A 13,881-nucleotide genomic window follows, 5' to 3' on the forward strand; every position below is an offset into this window, starting at 1 on the left:
AATAAAATATTAAAAAATAAATAAATAAATAACTTAATACTTAAGATTATTAAGCATTAAGTAAAAAAAACAAACACCACATAAGGGTTCAAAACTGAATCGGGTTTTCCCATAAAATCATTAGAGTAATATTGTTCATCTTGCGTAATTTGCTTATAGATATAAATTAAAAAAACAATACATCATATTTGAAATCATTCCTCATACATGGATAAAAAAAAATTGAAGATTTTACAAAGAGAACAATAAGTTTAGCATCTAATAGTTTAATTATAGTTGAAAATGCAATTTGATTAGGGAGCCAAAAAGGCACAAAGATCATAATCAAATTGGCCAACACTCTGTTCCACCTTACGCTTCTTGTCCTCCTTTCTCCATTCATGTTCATGCCATTTATCATCTGGAGATCTTCTCAATTCCCCTTTATGTCAGCTTAAGAAAATAAGAAAATCATTCAACTCGAATATGCTTGATTTGGATGATCAAAATCAAGAACTTATTTGCTTTAACTTGGAGTGAGATTCATGTGGGTTGATAATATAACAAGTTTGCTAGTCAATAAAAAACCACAAATGGAAACTGAATCTCAACTTGTCCATCACTCCACTCTCCCCAACTTGTATTAACTGCTCCTGAGGCCACAAGGGACTTGGGTTTGACCTCTGAAACTCCATATTCATCACAATTCACTGCTTCAACTTCAACCAAGAGAACATCACCAGATGCCTCCCAATGCCTAATACAAGCTCCTCACTTCAAACCCACAATGCTGATCCTATTTCTAACACGTCTCTCTCTTCTTTTTTCTTTGTTCTTCGTTCCTGCTTCTGGGTATGGATCTATGGCCCCAATTGCAGCTGCATTCGGTGACAATGGTTTCTTTTGCGCCATTGATGCGGGTGGCAAGCAAGAGGTCATATGTTGGCAAAGGAACAAAAACGAGTCCTCGTCTTTGTCATCGCCGTATATTAGTTCTCTTCCTCCAATGGCGTCTCTCTCGGGTGGCGAGGGGTTCATGTGCGGTATTACATCGAACACTTCTCAGGCCTATTGCTGGGACTTGTCAAATTCAGGTAGAGATCTCGTTCCTCGGGGTTTCCGATATACTTCCTATATGCAAATTGCGGCTGGATCCAATCATGTGTGTGCCATTAGAGGATCCTATTATTCGAATACTGATCACGGCAATGTTGATTGTTGGGAATTTGATCAAACATTGATGAATGGTAACAAAACTACGGGTTTTGTTAATAATTCTTCGTTTCATGATCCGCACATTGAGAGCTTTGGGTTTAAGAAGATTGTGTCTGGTGAAGGATTTAGCTGTGGTGCAGTTAGTGATGGTGGGGTTGCTTGCTGGGGTCCCAAATCTGGGACTTTAGGCGTGTCAGCTGTTTCTGAGGATTTTGAAACCTTAGCTTCAGGGAGGGGTTCAGTTTGTGGGATTTCTACTGTGTCTGGTGAAGTAGAATGCTGGGGTGATGCTGATGAATTTGGAGCTCCACCGGTGGGGACTAATTTTGTGGGTTTATCAGCCGGCGCCAGTCACTTCTGCGGGGTTCTAAAGGATGATCATGAAGTCCAATGTTGGGGGAACATTGATGGTGCAGTGGTCCCAAAGGGATCTGGGTTTATTGCAATTGCATCCTCTGATTTCACCATATGTGGTGTTAGAGAAGTTGATCTGATTCTTGATTGCTGGGGTGTTCATTTGCAGTCTACTCTGGATTATAATCCTCCTTTGCAGTTATGCAGTCCAGGAGTTTGTTCATCGGGTGGATGTGGCGATGGCAAATTTGCTTTTAACGCAAGCATACTCAATGAGCCGGACTTGATGAGCTTGTGCGTTAGAAAGGATTTGAAAATCTGCTTGCCTTGTGGTTCAAATTGTTCTGAAGGCTTTTTCCCTTCTAGTGTGTGTACTGAGAATGCAGATAGGATGTGCATTGCTTGTTCTCTCTGCCAGAACAGCTCTTGTTGGGATGTTTGTGGTCTTCCTCCTTCATCGGATATTTCACCTCAGGAGCGGCATGAAATGAAGAAACTAATCCTCATTATTGGATCATCTGCATTGGGTTCCATACTAGTTTTGTCTCTGTGTTGTCTTCTTCCCAGGATGATTAAGTCTAAGAATGAAGAGAAGGAGAAAAATTGGTGCATCTCTTGTGTAAGCAAGCCAGGGGTGGAGGCTGACCCCAGCCCTGATCCACAAACCCCTCTCCCTGTGACCCCATGTGTTGGAACAACACAGGTGTTCAGGCTCTCGGAGCTAAAAGACGCTACAAATGGTTTCAAGGAGTTCAATGAGCTTGGTCGAGGAAGCTACGGCTTTGTTTACAAAGCGGTTCTTGCAGATGGTAGGCAAGTAGCAGTCAAGAGGGCTAATGCTGCTACCATAATTCATGCCAACAGCCGAGACTTCGAAGCAGAACTGGAAATTCTATGCAATGTTAGGCATAATAATATTGTGAACTTGTTGGGTTATTGCGCTGAAATGGGGGAGAGGCTATTAGTCTACGAATTCATGCCTCATGGAACGCTGCACGACCATCTCCACGAGGAGCTCTCTCCCCTGAATTGGAACCTGAGGTTGAAGATTTCATTGCAGGCGGCTAGAGGGCTCGAGTACCTCCACAAGGAAGCCACACCTCCAATTGTTCACAGGGATGTGAAGACCTCAAACATTCTTTTGGACTCTGACTGGGGAGCAAGAATAGCAGACTTCGGGCTTTTGAGTGTTAATGACAGGTACTTAAATGGAGGTATGGAGAGTGATGTCTACAATTTTGGAATTGTTCTGTTAGAGATTTTGAGTGGAAGAAAAGCTTATGACAGGGATTATACACCTCCAGGAATTGTTGAATGGGCAGTTCCTTTGATAAGGCAGGGCAAGGCAGCTGCCATTATAGACCACAATGTTCCTCTGCCAAGAAATGTAGAACCCCTTCTGAAGCTTGCGGACATAGCAGAGCTTGCATTGAAGGAAAATCCTAATGAACGTCCTACCATGCCTGAGGTGGTGGTCTGGTTGGATCAGATTCTGAAGACTGGATTGATCTTTTAATGGGGAACTGCTTTTTGTAGCTGCTTCCCTCCTGTAATGTAAATTAGTTCAAGTCCTTTTGTACTATTTTTTTTCCTGGTTTTTTTTCTCCTCTTCACAAAGTGAAGGAGAGCGTAATTGCTGCGGCAAATGTTTTTGCAGTTGTCTTGGGGAGAGTTCTAAGTGTTCTTTCCTTTTTTTTTTTTTTTTTTTTTCCATTTAAGGAAAATCACTTAATATTTGAATATGAATGATAAAAAAAAATATATTTTTTAATAATCTTTTTTTAAAAATAATTTTTAAATAAAAATTACATCTATAACTACACGTATCTAATCATGTAGATATTATTCGTTCTAAACTCAAAAAGATTCACAATTTTTAAATATGTTTTTAAAATTAAGAAAAGATTCGAAAAAAACATTTTCAAGTATTAAAATATAAGCATCCGATCACACAAAATACGGTGAATGACCTTTTTCATGATCATCCAAAAAAATCAATCAAATTCCATGCATCGATCATCTTTGGACATCAACAGAAAGAATAATAATAAAATAATGAGATGGATCCATCATACATTGTGTGGAACTCTCACGTGACAAGATGTGAGTCATGTGGCTGAATCTTGAAGAAAGCTGTTATGGTGATTAATGAATTAAGAATCTACTTTGCGCTAGACTCCGTAGAGACACAAAGCATCTACTTAGCCGACATTGTTTTGTCTCTTAACCAAACAATTAAAACTAAATTTATAACTTTTATTTCATTATTATAATAACCCCTTTCTCTTTTTCAGAATACTTAAAAAAAAAAAAAAAAAACATTACTTTGACTTCATCAATTTCTGTTTTCATATGTTATGCTCAGTTTATTTTTTTAATTTCATTTTAAAGTGATTTGCTTTTAAATTTCAAATAGTTTTTTTCTTTTTTCTTTTTTCTTTTTTTTTTTTCAAGATTCTTTGCAATTTTTATGATTTCCTTCTAAGGTGGTTTTTCATAATTATTTTTAGTTGAGATTTTTTGTACCTGTTTTTTGTAGGGGTTTGTAAGTGTTTTTATTTATTTATTTATTATTATTTTTTAGGATTTCTAATATTTTTTGTTAGAGTTTTTTTCTTTTTAGAGATTTTTGCAATTGTTGTTGTTGTTTTTTTTTTTTTTTTCCTTAAGTTTTTGGTTTTTTATATTTATCTTTTTTTTTTTCAATTTTCAGCTTTTGGTTATTTTATATGTTTTTTGGCATTATTTTTTGTAGTTTTTTTAAATGTCAACTTTGTATAGTTTTTTCTTTTTTAATAATCGTGGATGTTCGGGCCAGCTTACGTGCACCTCGATTAATCCCACGGGGTTTTGAAGTTGACAATCAGGTAAGCCTTTAGTGATCTTGAGGGGACTCGAATCGGGGACTATTGGATAGCAAACTCAAGGTCAGACCAATTAAGCTACCCCTTAGGGTTAATTTCAATTTTTTATAGTTGTTTTTTAGTTAGAGTTCTTTTATTTTTTTGGTTGAACTTTCTTGAGGTTCTTTATTAGGGCTTTTTTGTAGTTGGGTTTTTTGCAATTGTGACATACTTAAATCTCAAATCTTAAAAAAGTCTTAGGATCAACATAAATAAACAAAAACTTAATATCAGTTAAGTTTTTCTAAAATGAAACTTAATCACAATCAAGTTTAAGTTACTATAATAAAGTATCTTCTATAAATGAAATATTAACTTTATTCAAATTCTCTATTAATGAAACTTAAACTATAATATAGTTTAGATTATGATTATGATCATGATCGGGAATGTAGTGTTTAATACCCAGTTGATGATCAACCATAGTTCAATCAAACGCAGAAGTCCTTGCCGAATGTACATATACAGACATGGTGTATACTGTTTTCTCTAGCATACATTCCTCTTGATCCTGGTTGAACTACTGCCACTAGCATTCTTTCCCAATATATTGAGATGAAGTCACACTGGTATTGCAGCAACTGATATACTGAGATTCACAGTTTTCACAATAGTTTTTGGATCTAAGATGAGTGCTAGTCACTAGGATGAAGATGAGTAATAGGAATTATCATACATAGAGCAAAGATATGCAACTCAGATTCATTACAGATGATAAAATGGAGTTTTACGGTGGGGTATGGATCAAATTAAAATTCCATACTCAAGGCATAAGTGATCTGGGGATGATGACATCGCCAATGTTGTTGTGCCATGGGTCTGCCAAGTGAGAAGCCAGATTCTCCAATGGTCCTGTTCCGGGATAAGCCGACTGTTGGACGCAGAACCCGACGAACGCCAAAATTGCAAGGCGGCCTGCACATTGAGGAAAAAGCAAGGTGAATGAGATGAGCTAATCGTATAGGCATTTAGGGGAACTGACATGGGAGTTAGAGTGTAAGGAGAATGAGTGTTCACCATTTTTGATCTCTTTCACTTTGTATTCCTCGAACTTGACAGGGTCCTTGGAGTAGCCTAATGGGTCGAAAGCGCCACCAGGGTACTTCTTCTTCTCGGTGTCCTTCTCCATGCTGCGTTGGTGCTCAACAAAGGCAATGGCCAGGAATTCGATCGCCAAAATGGTCGGGAGGTTGCCCCATGGGACTGGGTTGCCCAAGTAGGTGGCTTGGCCTCCTGGAATTGCTGCCCACTCTTGAGCCTGTACCCAGTTGCCTAAGCCCAAGGCTTCTGGCACTAGGACTCCCGGCTGCAAAATTACAGAAACCATCTCATTTCAGTTGAGGTTTAAGCTTTATGAAAAACAAGAATAAGAAGAGCTGAAATTCAATTTTTTTTTTCTTGCGTCCGTTTTCTCAACAACCAAGCAGGAAGTAATTGAAGTTATTACGTAAAAAGTGTAGCAAGAACTCAAGTTTGGGTTTTCGCATGAAACTTACAACAGCGAGCATAGCCCATCTGCAGTGGATGAGTTCGGATTCCTTATATCTCTCCAGATTCTCTGGGACTTCACCAAGCCGAAGTGGGTCAAATCCAAAGTCACTGAAACACATAAACACCACACACATCCACCAAAATTTTCATCAAACATGATCTACGGCTTCAAAGATAAATATCAAACACTTGATCCATTATTCTTACCCAGGGGCGGAGCCATCAAGGTAGGGTGGGCGGGGCTGGCCGGGCATCCAGTCGGCAGACATGGTGACCCGGGCAGAGCCGGCGGCAGCATTGGGGAGTGGCAGCGAGGTGGCGAATTTAGACTTGGAAGAAGATAGCAGCGATGGGGCAACAGCGGCGACGCCGCAGCTTCTCAGCACAGTGGATGCCATCTTCAAGAAAATGGAGAGATGTGTTTGATGAGCGAGTGAGAGAGAAGAATTGGCAGTGATGGAAGCAGAGGGAAGATAAGTAGCAGAAGTATGAGGAGGAGAGATATGGGAAAATCCAAATGTAGATTCTCATTGGCTAAAGGTGGATGCTTACTTGCTTGTTATTGGGCCAAGTGGCTTCTCTCAATCTGGTTAGCAGTCCACATGGAATATCATGTGGATACGTGGATAAGTTATCTATCTGTTGTTTTGTATGGTGGTGGTTCACTATAGGACAGAAAAAATCAGCCAAGTTGTTGCAAATTTATCAGAAAATTGTATAATATAGAGCACGCAGTCATTGAGTTAAAATTGTATACAAATGTGCATTTATTAACTTCAATTTCAACATTTTCACATTTTTAGAAACCACGGGACAAAAGAGGTATAGTCTGAGGCGGTGTTTGTTTTTTTATTTAATTCTAAGTAGAATATTAATGTTTAATAGTGTTAAATATTACATTTTTTATTTATTAATATTTTATTTCTATTAAGTATTAAAAAGTAAAGAAAAATCAATATGATATTTTTTCTATTTAGAAAAAGCCACATATTTTGGTTTTTTCTATTTAGTAGAATATTTATAATAAGTTATGAAAAAATAAAAAAATAAACAATCTAAATTCTAAAAATAAATTGTTTTCAGCAAAAAGTCATTAAAACAAACACCACCTTAGCCTTGAATTGAATCATAGGGTCATTGTTGTAAGCAGATGAGCAAAATCTACCAAGGCTTTGAAAAGTGAATTTTTTGTTGAAAAGTCTGAGTTCAAATCTATTGCAAAATGCCTAAGCTCTTTCTAGAAGTCCCGCAAACCCTTAAAGATGTTGGAGCAACAATTTTTCAACTAGCTTTCTCTTAAAATATCTCTCCACAACTCTATTGTCCGGTATAGCAATTTTGTCCACCAACGAAGTATATACTTCTTGCAAGTTAAAACAAAATGAAGTATTAGATGTGGTGGGTGCAGTAGATCAGTCTTTGATGATTGAGTTAGCAAGCTTGTTGTAAAGAAATATGGAGAGGAAAGATGAAGAAGAAAAAAGAATACTTTGTATATTGTGTTACTTCAAGCTAATTACCTTTATATGATATTGAAGAAACCCATAAGCCATTAACATATGGGTTCACATTCCTTGAGGTATGGAAGCCATAACCAGATATTTGCTTATGATCCTCATAAGTTGACAACATCTTAATTTGCATGCGCACCCTTATGAAATAAGGCATAGGTAAAGTGTTTATTCATCTTACATGAGGACCTACAAAGAATGATAATCAAAGTATCCATCCATCCCTAATGGGAATTGTTGGTGTTGTGCCAACTAGATACAGGTTCGTCTAGCTTCACTAGAGTTAGATAGATTTCTTCCTTGCACAAAAGGATATCCGAATAGGTGGTCCAGACACACCCCTCCGAAACTTAAGTCAGAATCTAGCAAAAGTGAGTCCAACTTTTTGAATGGTTATATGCACTCGTACCTTTTTCATGCTTCTCGAGGGGTTTTTATAGAATATATGGCGTCATCGTCACAACATTGATTGTGCATTCATGCCTTTCTTGCGTTGATGATCGCCTTTGTGGCGAATACTAAGCCTTAATAAGGTAGTCAACGTAATCATCTCAAAGCAAACTAGGTAATCATACCAAATAAGAGCTGTTGATTGGTACCATTTGTTGGCAGTCGTGCAAGAATCTCAAACCATATCGTTGACTGTGCATTTATGTTTGTTAATGTCGTTGATTATGTATAACGATTGATTGACATTAATTTTTGGGTGTAAATGTCATCTAGATTATCGCTCAGGCATTGAGTGTGATTAATCATCTATTCAATGTTTGGAATTTTTTATTGAGTTGGTTTGTCTGTCTGGAAGTCTTAGTCGACTTGGTCTGTCCATTTCGTCTGACATTGGGGAAGAAGGAAATCTATCTTTCCTCTTGTGCCAGATGGAACTTATCTTAATCCAAATGGATTGATCCTAGACAGATTATCTACTTAGCTTGGACGATCAAAGGGTCTTGAGCTTGGGAATGACATGTGGTAGGAAGCTTCCCACAATGCCCCCTAATTCGTTTGTCTCTGTCTGATCAGGTAGTTGACGGGTTGATGAATGATGGATTATCTGTTTTTTCACGTTTTTGGATGCCAAGGGATGTGTGTCATTTGGTGCTTTAATGATGGGTCACATCAATCGAGGCTGGTTGTCAGGCAATGTGTCTCTTGGGTTGCTCAAGTTTTTGTTTCTTATAAATAGCGAGGTTCCACCCATTTGGTTCTCCCGCTTAGTGTTCCCTCGCCTACGTTGTTCTTTCGCCGTCACTATGCTTACCACCAGTTGCTCCCCTTTGCCTTTATCGTCGTCGATAATTGGTTTGCTACCAGATGATCTTTTCTCCGCTAGAGAGTGTTTCAGTCTTAACTTTGGTAAGTTTTCTACCGCCCATTCATTCCTTTGTTGTGTTTGTTATTGTTTATCGGATTGTGTTGGTTTTGTTTGTTTGGAAAGAAAATGGACACGTCAATGTCCATATTTTGGCCTTTTCAGTCTCCCTGCTCACTCATGTTGTTTGTTTAGGGAGGAAATGGACGTATTGATGTCCAGATTTAGGGCTTTTCGGTCTCCCTACTCATTCCTATGCCGTCCTTGTATTTGTGTCGTCGTCTCATGTTTTTCCCTATCGTCAGCAAACAAGCTTGTTTTGCAAGTTGGAGCAGCCAAATCTGTCTAGACTCGGACTATAGTCTATCTAGGTTTATTTATCTGTCGCTAAGACAACGTCAAATGACTGATGGACTAGGTGATTGATTCTAACAATTGCGTTGATCCTCGCAGGTTTCCACACGGCCTAGATCCATTTAGTTTAATGGACATAAGAAAAGTTACTTCTACCAGTGGAAGACCTCAGTGAGGTGGACGAAAAAAATACTAGAGTCGGGCGTCTTAGATCAGACCGTCCAATTGGTGTCTTGTCCAAGCAGGAATTCTGGGCTCATTTTCTATTCCGAACACCATCCTAATTCAATTAACAAACGACGAGGCTCTATTCTCCGTCTACTTTCCGAATAACATGATATATTTGACTAAGAAACAGTTTGTTATAGGGCTTCGTCTCCCCTTTCCTTCCATCTTTAAACAACTTTTTCACTTCACACAAATCCCTCCAGTCTTTTTTCATTCGAACATCGTTCGAATACTAATGGGGTGCAATGTGTTGGACATGTTTTTCCAATTAGATTTTTCCTTACTGGAAGTCTTGTTCATCTATACTATCAAGATGAGCCATAATGAGAGGTTAAGCTTGTATGCCTACATTCCTTCTCTCTAGTTGGTAACCAATTTTCTAGACTCGAGCAAAGGTTGGGCCATGGGGCATGTTTTGGTGTCCGACCCTTGGAGTGGTTCGTCTGAGGGTCCAGACAGAGTTTTTTCTCCGCAACACTCATTGGAGGTTCCAAGTAGACCATTCTTTTATCACTTTCATTTCGTTTTACTATTATTTCCTCCTTGTTGCTAATCTTCTCACGATCTTTATGCTTGCCTAATACATGTAAGGAGAAATGAGGACACTTTGTAAAGTAGGTGGAGAAGGCTTCATTCGCCCATCTTAACAAGTTGTTCGAAATAGGCACTACTGAACTAGCTCACAACTTTTTCCTATCGGACAAGAACCTACAGACGCTGATTGAAAATCTCAAGCCGTTTATCATTCTGGTGTGTCCCCGACTAGCTCCTTTATCTTTGGTACCCAACAAACATTTTGTGCTGAAGGATTTGTCTTTCTACAAGATTGCTTGTTTGGCATATTCTAAAGCACGTCACGATCGTCTAGAAGAACAGGAGAAGAAGTGCCAAGAAGAAGCATTTAGGTAAACTCCAACTGCTAGCCATCTAACTTCTAGCTCTGTTGTCCTGCCTAGAAGAATAAGAAGTCTGCGACTCGTCCCGTCCAGAAGGCAAGAATTCCACCTCTTGCCACCTTGTCTTCATCATCTATTTCATTGTCTTCATTTTCTCCGTCTTCTTTGTCTTCCAACAAAGAAGTAGAAATAGGGGTGAACCGGCTGGTGCCCTCTATTATTTGTGAGAAGGAAGAAGAATAGTAGATGACCTCCAACTTGAGAGTCAGATTCCGTGAGAGGCAATGTAAGCACCTGTCTAAATCTATTGTTAATTTGTTATCGACCCCTCTTCTTCAAAGAAAGCCCGTCCGACACCCAGTTCAAACTCTCTGTCCAAGCTAACACCGCTGACTTATGCTATAAACGTCGCTTCAGGCCCAGATGAAAAATCTTTCTCTATTGACGACATTTCCTATCACGTGACAAGGAAACCCTTCATCTTATTGGGGAACATCAGTGAGGACTTATTCGAGTATTCAAATTCTTCTCTTCTCCACCTGAAGCCAACCTATGTCCCCAGTAGGGAGGAAGTGTCAAAGCTTCTGAGTCTTATCCCCTATTTCACCGAAAATGAGCCTCTAGTACAGAATATGAGGGTGCTATTTCCGGCTATGCAATGAATTTCGATCGAGGTGGATGAAGACCCTAACCAGTCTTTCATGACACGACTTCCTTATGGTACTTCGGACACTGCCATTACCCGCACAATTCATATGAAGGAATACACTACTTTTGAGACAGCGGAAATGGTAAGCCATTTCCCTCTTTTTCACTTGTGACTTTTCTCGTTTTCCATTTAGTCTCTTGTTTCATAATGATCTTTACTGCCCTCAAGTGATAGTCAGAGTTCGTAACCTCATGTGGCAACTAGCACACCTCTTTCAATGATTGGAAGTAGCCGAAACTATGAGGGCATACATTGCCCACAACATGGATGGAAACGAGGAGCTCCTAGCCAACTTGGAGACGACAAAGAGCAAGGTTGCTGCTGTCGGAAAGCTGGCTAAGAAAGGTGCTTGTCTGTTGAGGAAGGTCGATGAGAAGAAGGAAACGTCTCAGGTTGAGGCTCGTCGGCTAGTTGAGAAGAAGGCAACTATGGTGGTCGAGAAAGAGAAGGTTGAATAAGAAACTGCCCGATTAAGGTGGGAGTTACAAGACCTCCGGGCAAGGTTTGCCTCTCAAAAAGAGGATCTGGAAGCGAACTACCAGAAGCAGACGAATGACATGTTCTTCTATGGCTATCGGTGTTATATGAAGAAGCATGACATTGCCAATGATACTCTCGGTTTCCCTTCTGATGATGAGGAAAATGAATTTTTTGGTGGCCTTGCCCAAAGAGACAAGCCTGTGCCAGAAGATGGACATGCTCCAAGAGGCAGTCTTTCCACTGAAGACAGCTCCCATGGCGAGCAAACTTGACTTCTCTTTCATTTCTTTACTTTGGTCGTTTGTGGCCTAGACTTTCATATTTGGACATACAATGCATGCTCTTTTGAGTTTTTTTCTTCAATATGACTACACTTATTAATTTTTCTTCAAGTATGCTTTCTTTAACTATTTTGTTCTTGCTACACTATTTTCATAAGCAACTTTTATTGATAATATTGCTTAAGTTGATTACATTCCATGGGTGGAGTAGGGGCACGTTGTCTAGTGTCTAGAGATGGTATGCCCCTGAGTCTCTTGTCTTAATTACAACATAAGGTCTTTCCCAATTAGCTTGTAGCTTTCCGACTCTCACTTCAACTGTGTTTTCGAAAACTCTTCTGAGGACCAAAGATCCTGGCCAGAAAACCATGGTCGTGCCTTTTTGTTGTATTGAGCGATTGCCCTCTGATGGTAGGAAGCTATCCGGATAGCTGCATCTTCTCACTTTTTATCAGCCCAATCCAATTGCCTTATGAGTTTTTTATCGTTGTCCCTTTGATCTTGCACGGTTGTTTTGATAGTAGGCATGTCAATTTTGGTTGGTATGATAGCTTTCATCCCATAAGCAAGGGCAAAGGGAGTGGCTCCCATTGACCATTTGGATGTTGTCCGATAGACCCATAAGACTCCGGACAACTCGTCTACCAATTTTCCTTTTGCTTCTTCCAACATTTTCTTCAATGCATTCAACAGGGTTTTATTTGTCGCATCTGCTTGTTCGTTGCTTTGTGGATAGTAGGGTGTTGAGTACAAATTCTTGATGTTTAGCTCTGAGCATAATGTTCAAAAGACGACGTCAAACTAAGGCTCATTATCCGTAACAATTGCTTGTGGAATTCCGATATACGATATTTTTCCAGACGTACTTGGAGATATCTTCTTTTTTTATACTAGCATAGGCTTTTGCTTCCACCCACTTGTTGAAGTAGTCGGTTGCAACGAGTAAAAACTTCTTTTGTACTGCTCCAATGGGGCCACTACAATGATATTGGAGTGGAATCAATAGCATAAAGGTTTACCATTGACGAAAAAAATGCTCTAATACTATGAAGAGAAAAAAAATAGTTGAAGAGAAATCTTCGATTACCAATTTTTTATTCTGTTTTTTTGTTGCTACTTTGTTGTATAGACATTTTATATACCCACAATCACACTTCCAGCATGAGTGTTTCTTAAATCCATTAAAAAAAACGTGATTACAAAAAAAATTAAATTAACTAAAAAACCACCTCAACACTCTCATTACACAACAAACTCATAGTACTTTAATTATTGTAATTTATCAAATATTTTAATTTCCCCAAAAGTAATTTTATTGAAACCAAACTAACCTTTGAAAAAATAATTTAATATTAAAAAAACAAGAAAATTTTATAACTAATGAAACTTTACTATATCATTATTTAAAAAAAAAATGTGATTTTTAATTTCAATTTGGAGTTTTACTCTTGAGCTCAACCTAAATATAAGGATTGCTTCAATGGAGGCCTTTCTTTTCTCAATTTACTCTTTAATGTGCAATAATTTGTCTCTCTTTTCTCACATGAACCTCCCATTTATCCTAAAATTTAACAAACACTTAAACTATATTAGATTCACGAAAAGTACTAAAAAATAAAAAATATTAAAAAAATAGTTTTCTCATGTTCATTTTCATTGTAAAAAATAATGAAGGAAAATTAAATATAATTAAAATTAGTTAAAAATTATGTATTTTAAAATTATTTAATTTTTATATAATCAACAAAAATAAATAGAATGAGTTCAAAAAAAATATATAAAAATAATTTATTAACTTTAAACCTATTTTTAATTTTTTTTTTATACTTTTCTTTTCATAATATTTCTACCAAAGTTTCAAAGCAATCTCCATCATCCATTGGATCACTCATAACAGACGTCACAAGTTGACACACCAGTGCATTATATAAATGCATATCCCTTCTTAAAAGTAATTCTATATATATAATGCATAAAATTGCCTATTTTTTTTTTTAAATTTGTATAAAATCTTTTATCTTTTTGAAAATACATATTCTTTTAAAATTCGATTTTCTTATGTTTGATTGTCCTATAAAAAAATTCAAAGAAAATTAAATATAATTAAAATTAGTTAGAAACTTATGTATTTTTTAATTATTTAATCTTTATATTGATGAATTAAAATA

The 13,881-nt window shown here is 37.7% G+C and overlaps 2 protein-coding genes across 2 annotated transcripts; one reads left to right on the top strand and one right to left on the bottom strand.

The window, feature by feature from the left end:
* Positions 1 to 596: 596 nt before the first annotated feature.
* LOC117927951 (serine/threonine-protein kinase-like protein CCR2) lies at positions 597 to 3,204 on the top strand. The gene has a single exon (XM_034847686.1). The coding sequence runs from the start codon at positions 767 to 769 to the stop codon at positions 3,062 to 3,064; it is 2,298 nt and encodes a 765-aa protein (XP_034703577.1). The 5' UTR covers positions 597 to 766; the 3' UTR covers positions 3,065 to 3,204.
* Positions 3,205 to 4,860: 1,656 nt separating this feature from the next.
* On the bottom strand, positions 4,861 to 6,396 carry LOC117927537 (chlorophyll a-b binding protein 6, chloroplastic). The gene is made up of 4 exons (XM_034847083.1): positions 6,150 to 6,396; positions 5,948 to 6,050; positions 5,469 to 5,757; positions 4,861 to 5,366 (listed from the first exon to the last, which is right to left on the bottom strand). Exons 1-4 carry the CDS (start codon positions 6,338 to 6,340, stop codon positions 5,215 to 5,217), a joined length of 735 nt encoding a protein of 244 aa, XP_034702974.1. The 5' UTR covers positions 6,341 to 6,396; the 3' UTR covers positions 4,861 to 5,214.
* Positions 6,397 to 13,881: the final 7,485 nt, after the last annotated feature.

Source organism: Vitis riparia, chromosome 13, assembly GCF_004353265.1.
Source record: "Vitis riparia cultivar Riparia Gloire de Montpellier isolate 1030 chromosome 13, EGFV_Vit.rip_1.0, whole genome shotgun sequence".
In the NCBI taxonomy this organism is placed as follows: domain Eukaryota; kingdom Viridiplantae; phylum Streptophyta; class Magnoliopsida; order Vitales; family Vitaceae; genus Vitis; species Vitis riparia.

Coding starts and splice junctions, on each gene's coding strand:
- LOC117927951 (XM_034847686.1), top strand. CDS start 767: ATGCTGATCCTATTTCTAACACGTCTCTCTCTTCTTTTTTCTTTGTTC.
- LOC117927537 (XM_034847083.1), bottom strand. CDS start 6,340: ATGGCATCCACTGTGCTGAGAAGCTGCGGCGTCGCCGCTGTTGCCCCA. Junction 6,051..6,149: donor CTTGATGGCTCCGCCCCTGG/GTAAGAATAATG, acceptor TATGTGTTTCAG/TGACTTTGGATTTGACCCAC. Junction 5,758..5,947: donor GATGGGCTATGCTCGCTGTT/GTAAGTTTCATG, acceptor GTAATTTTGCAG/CCGGGAGTCCTAGTGCCAGA.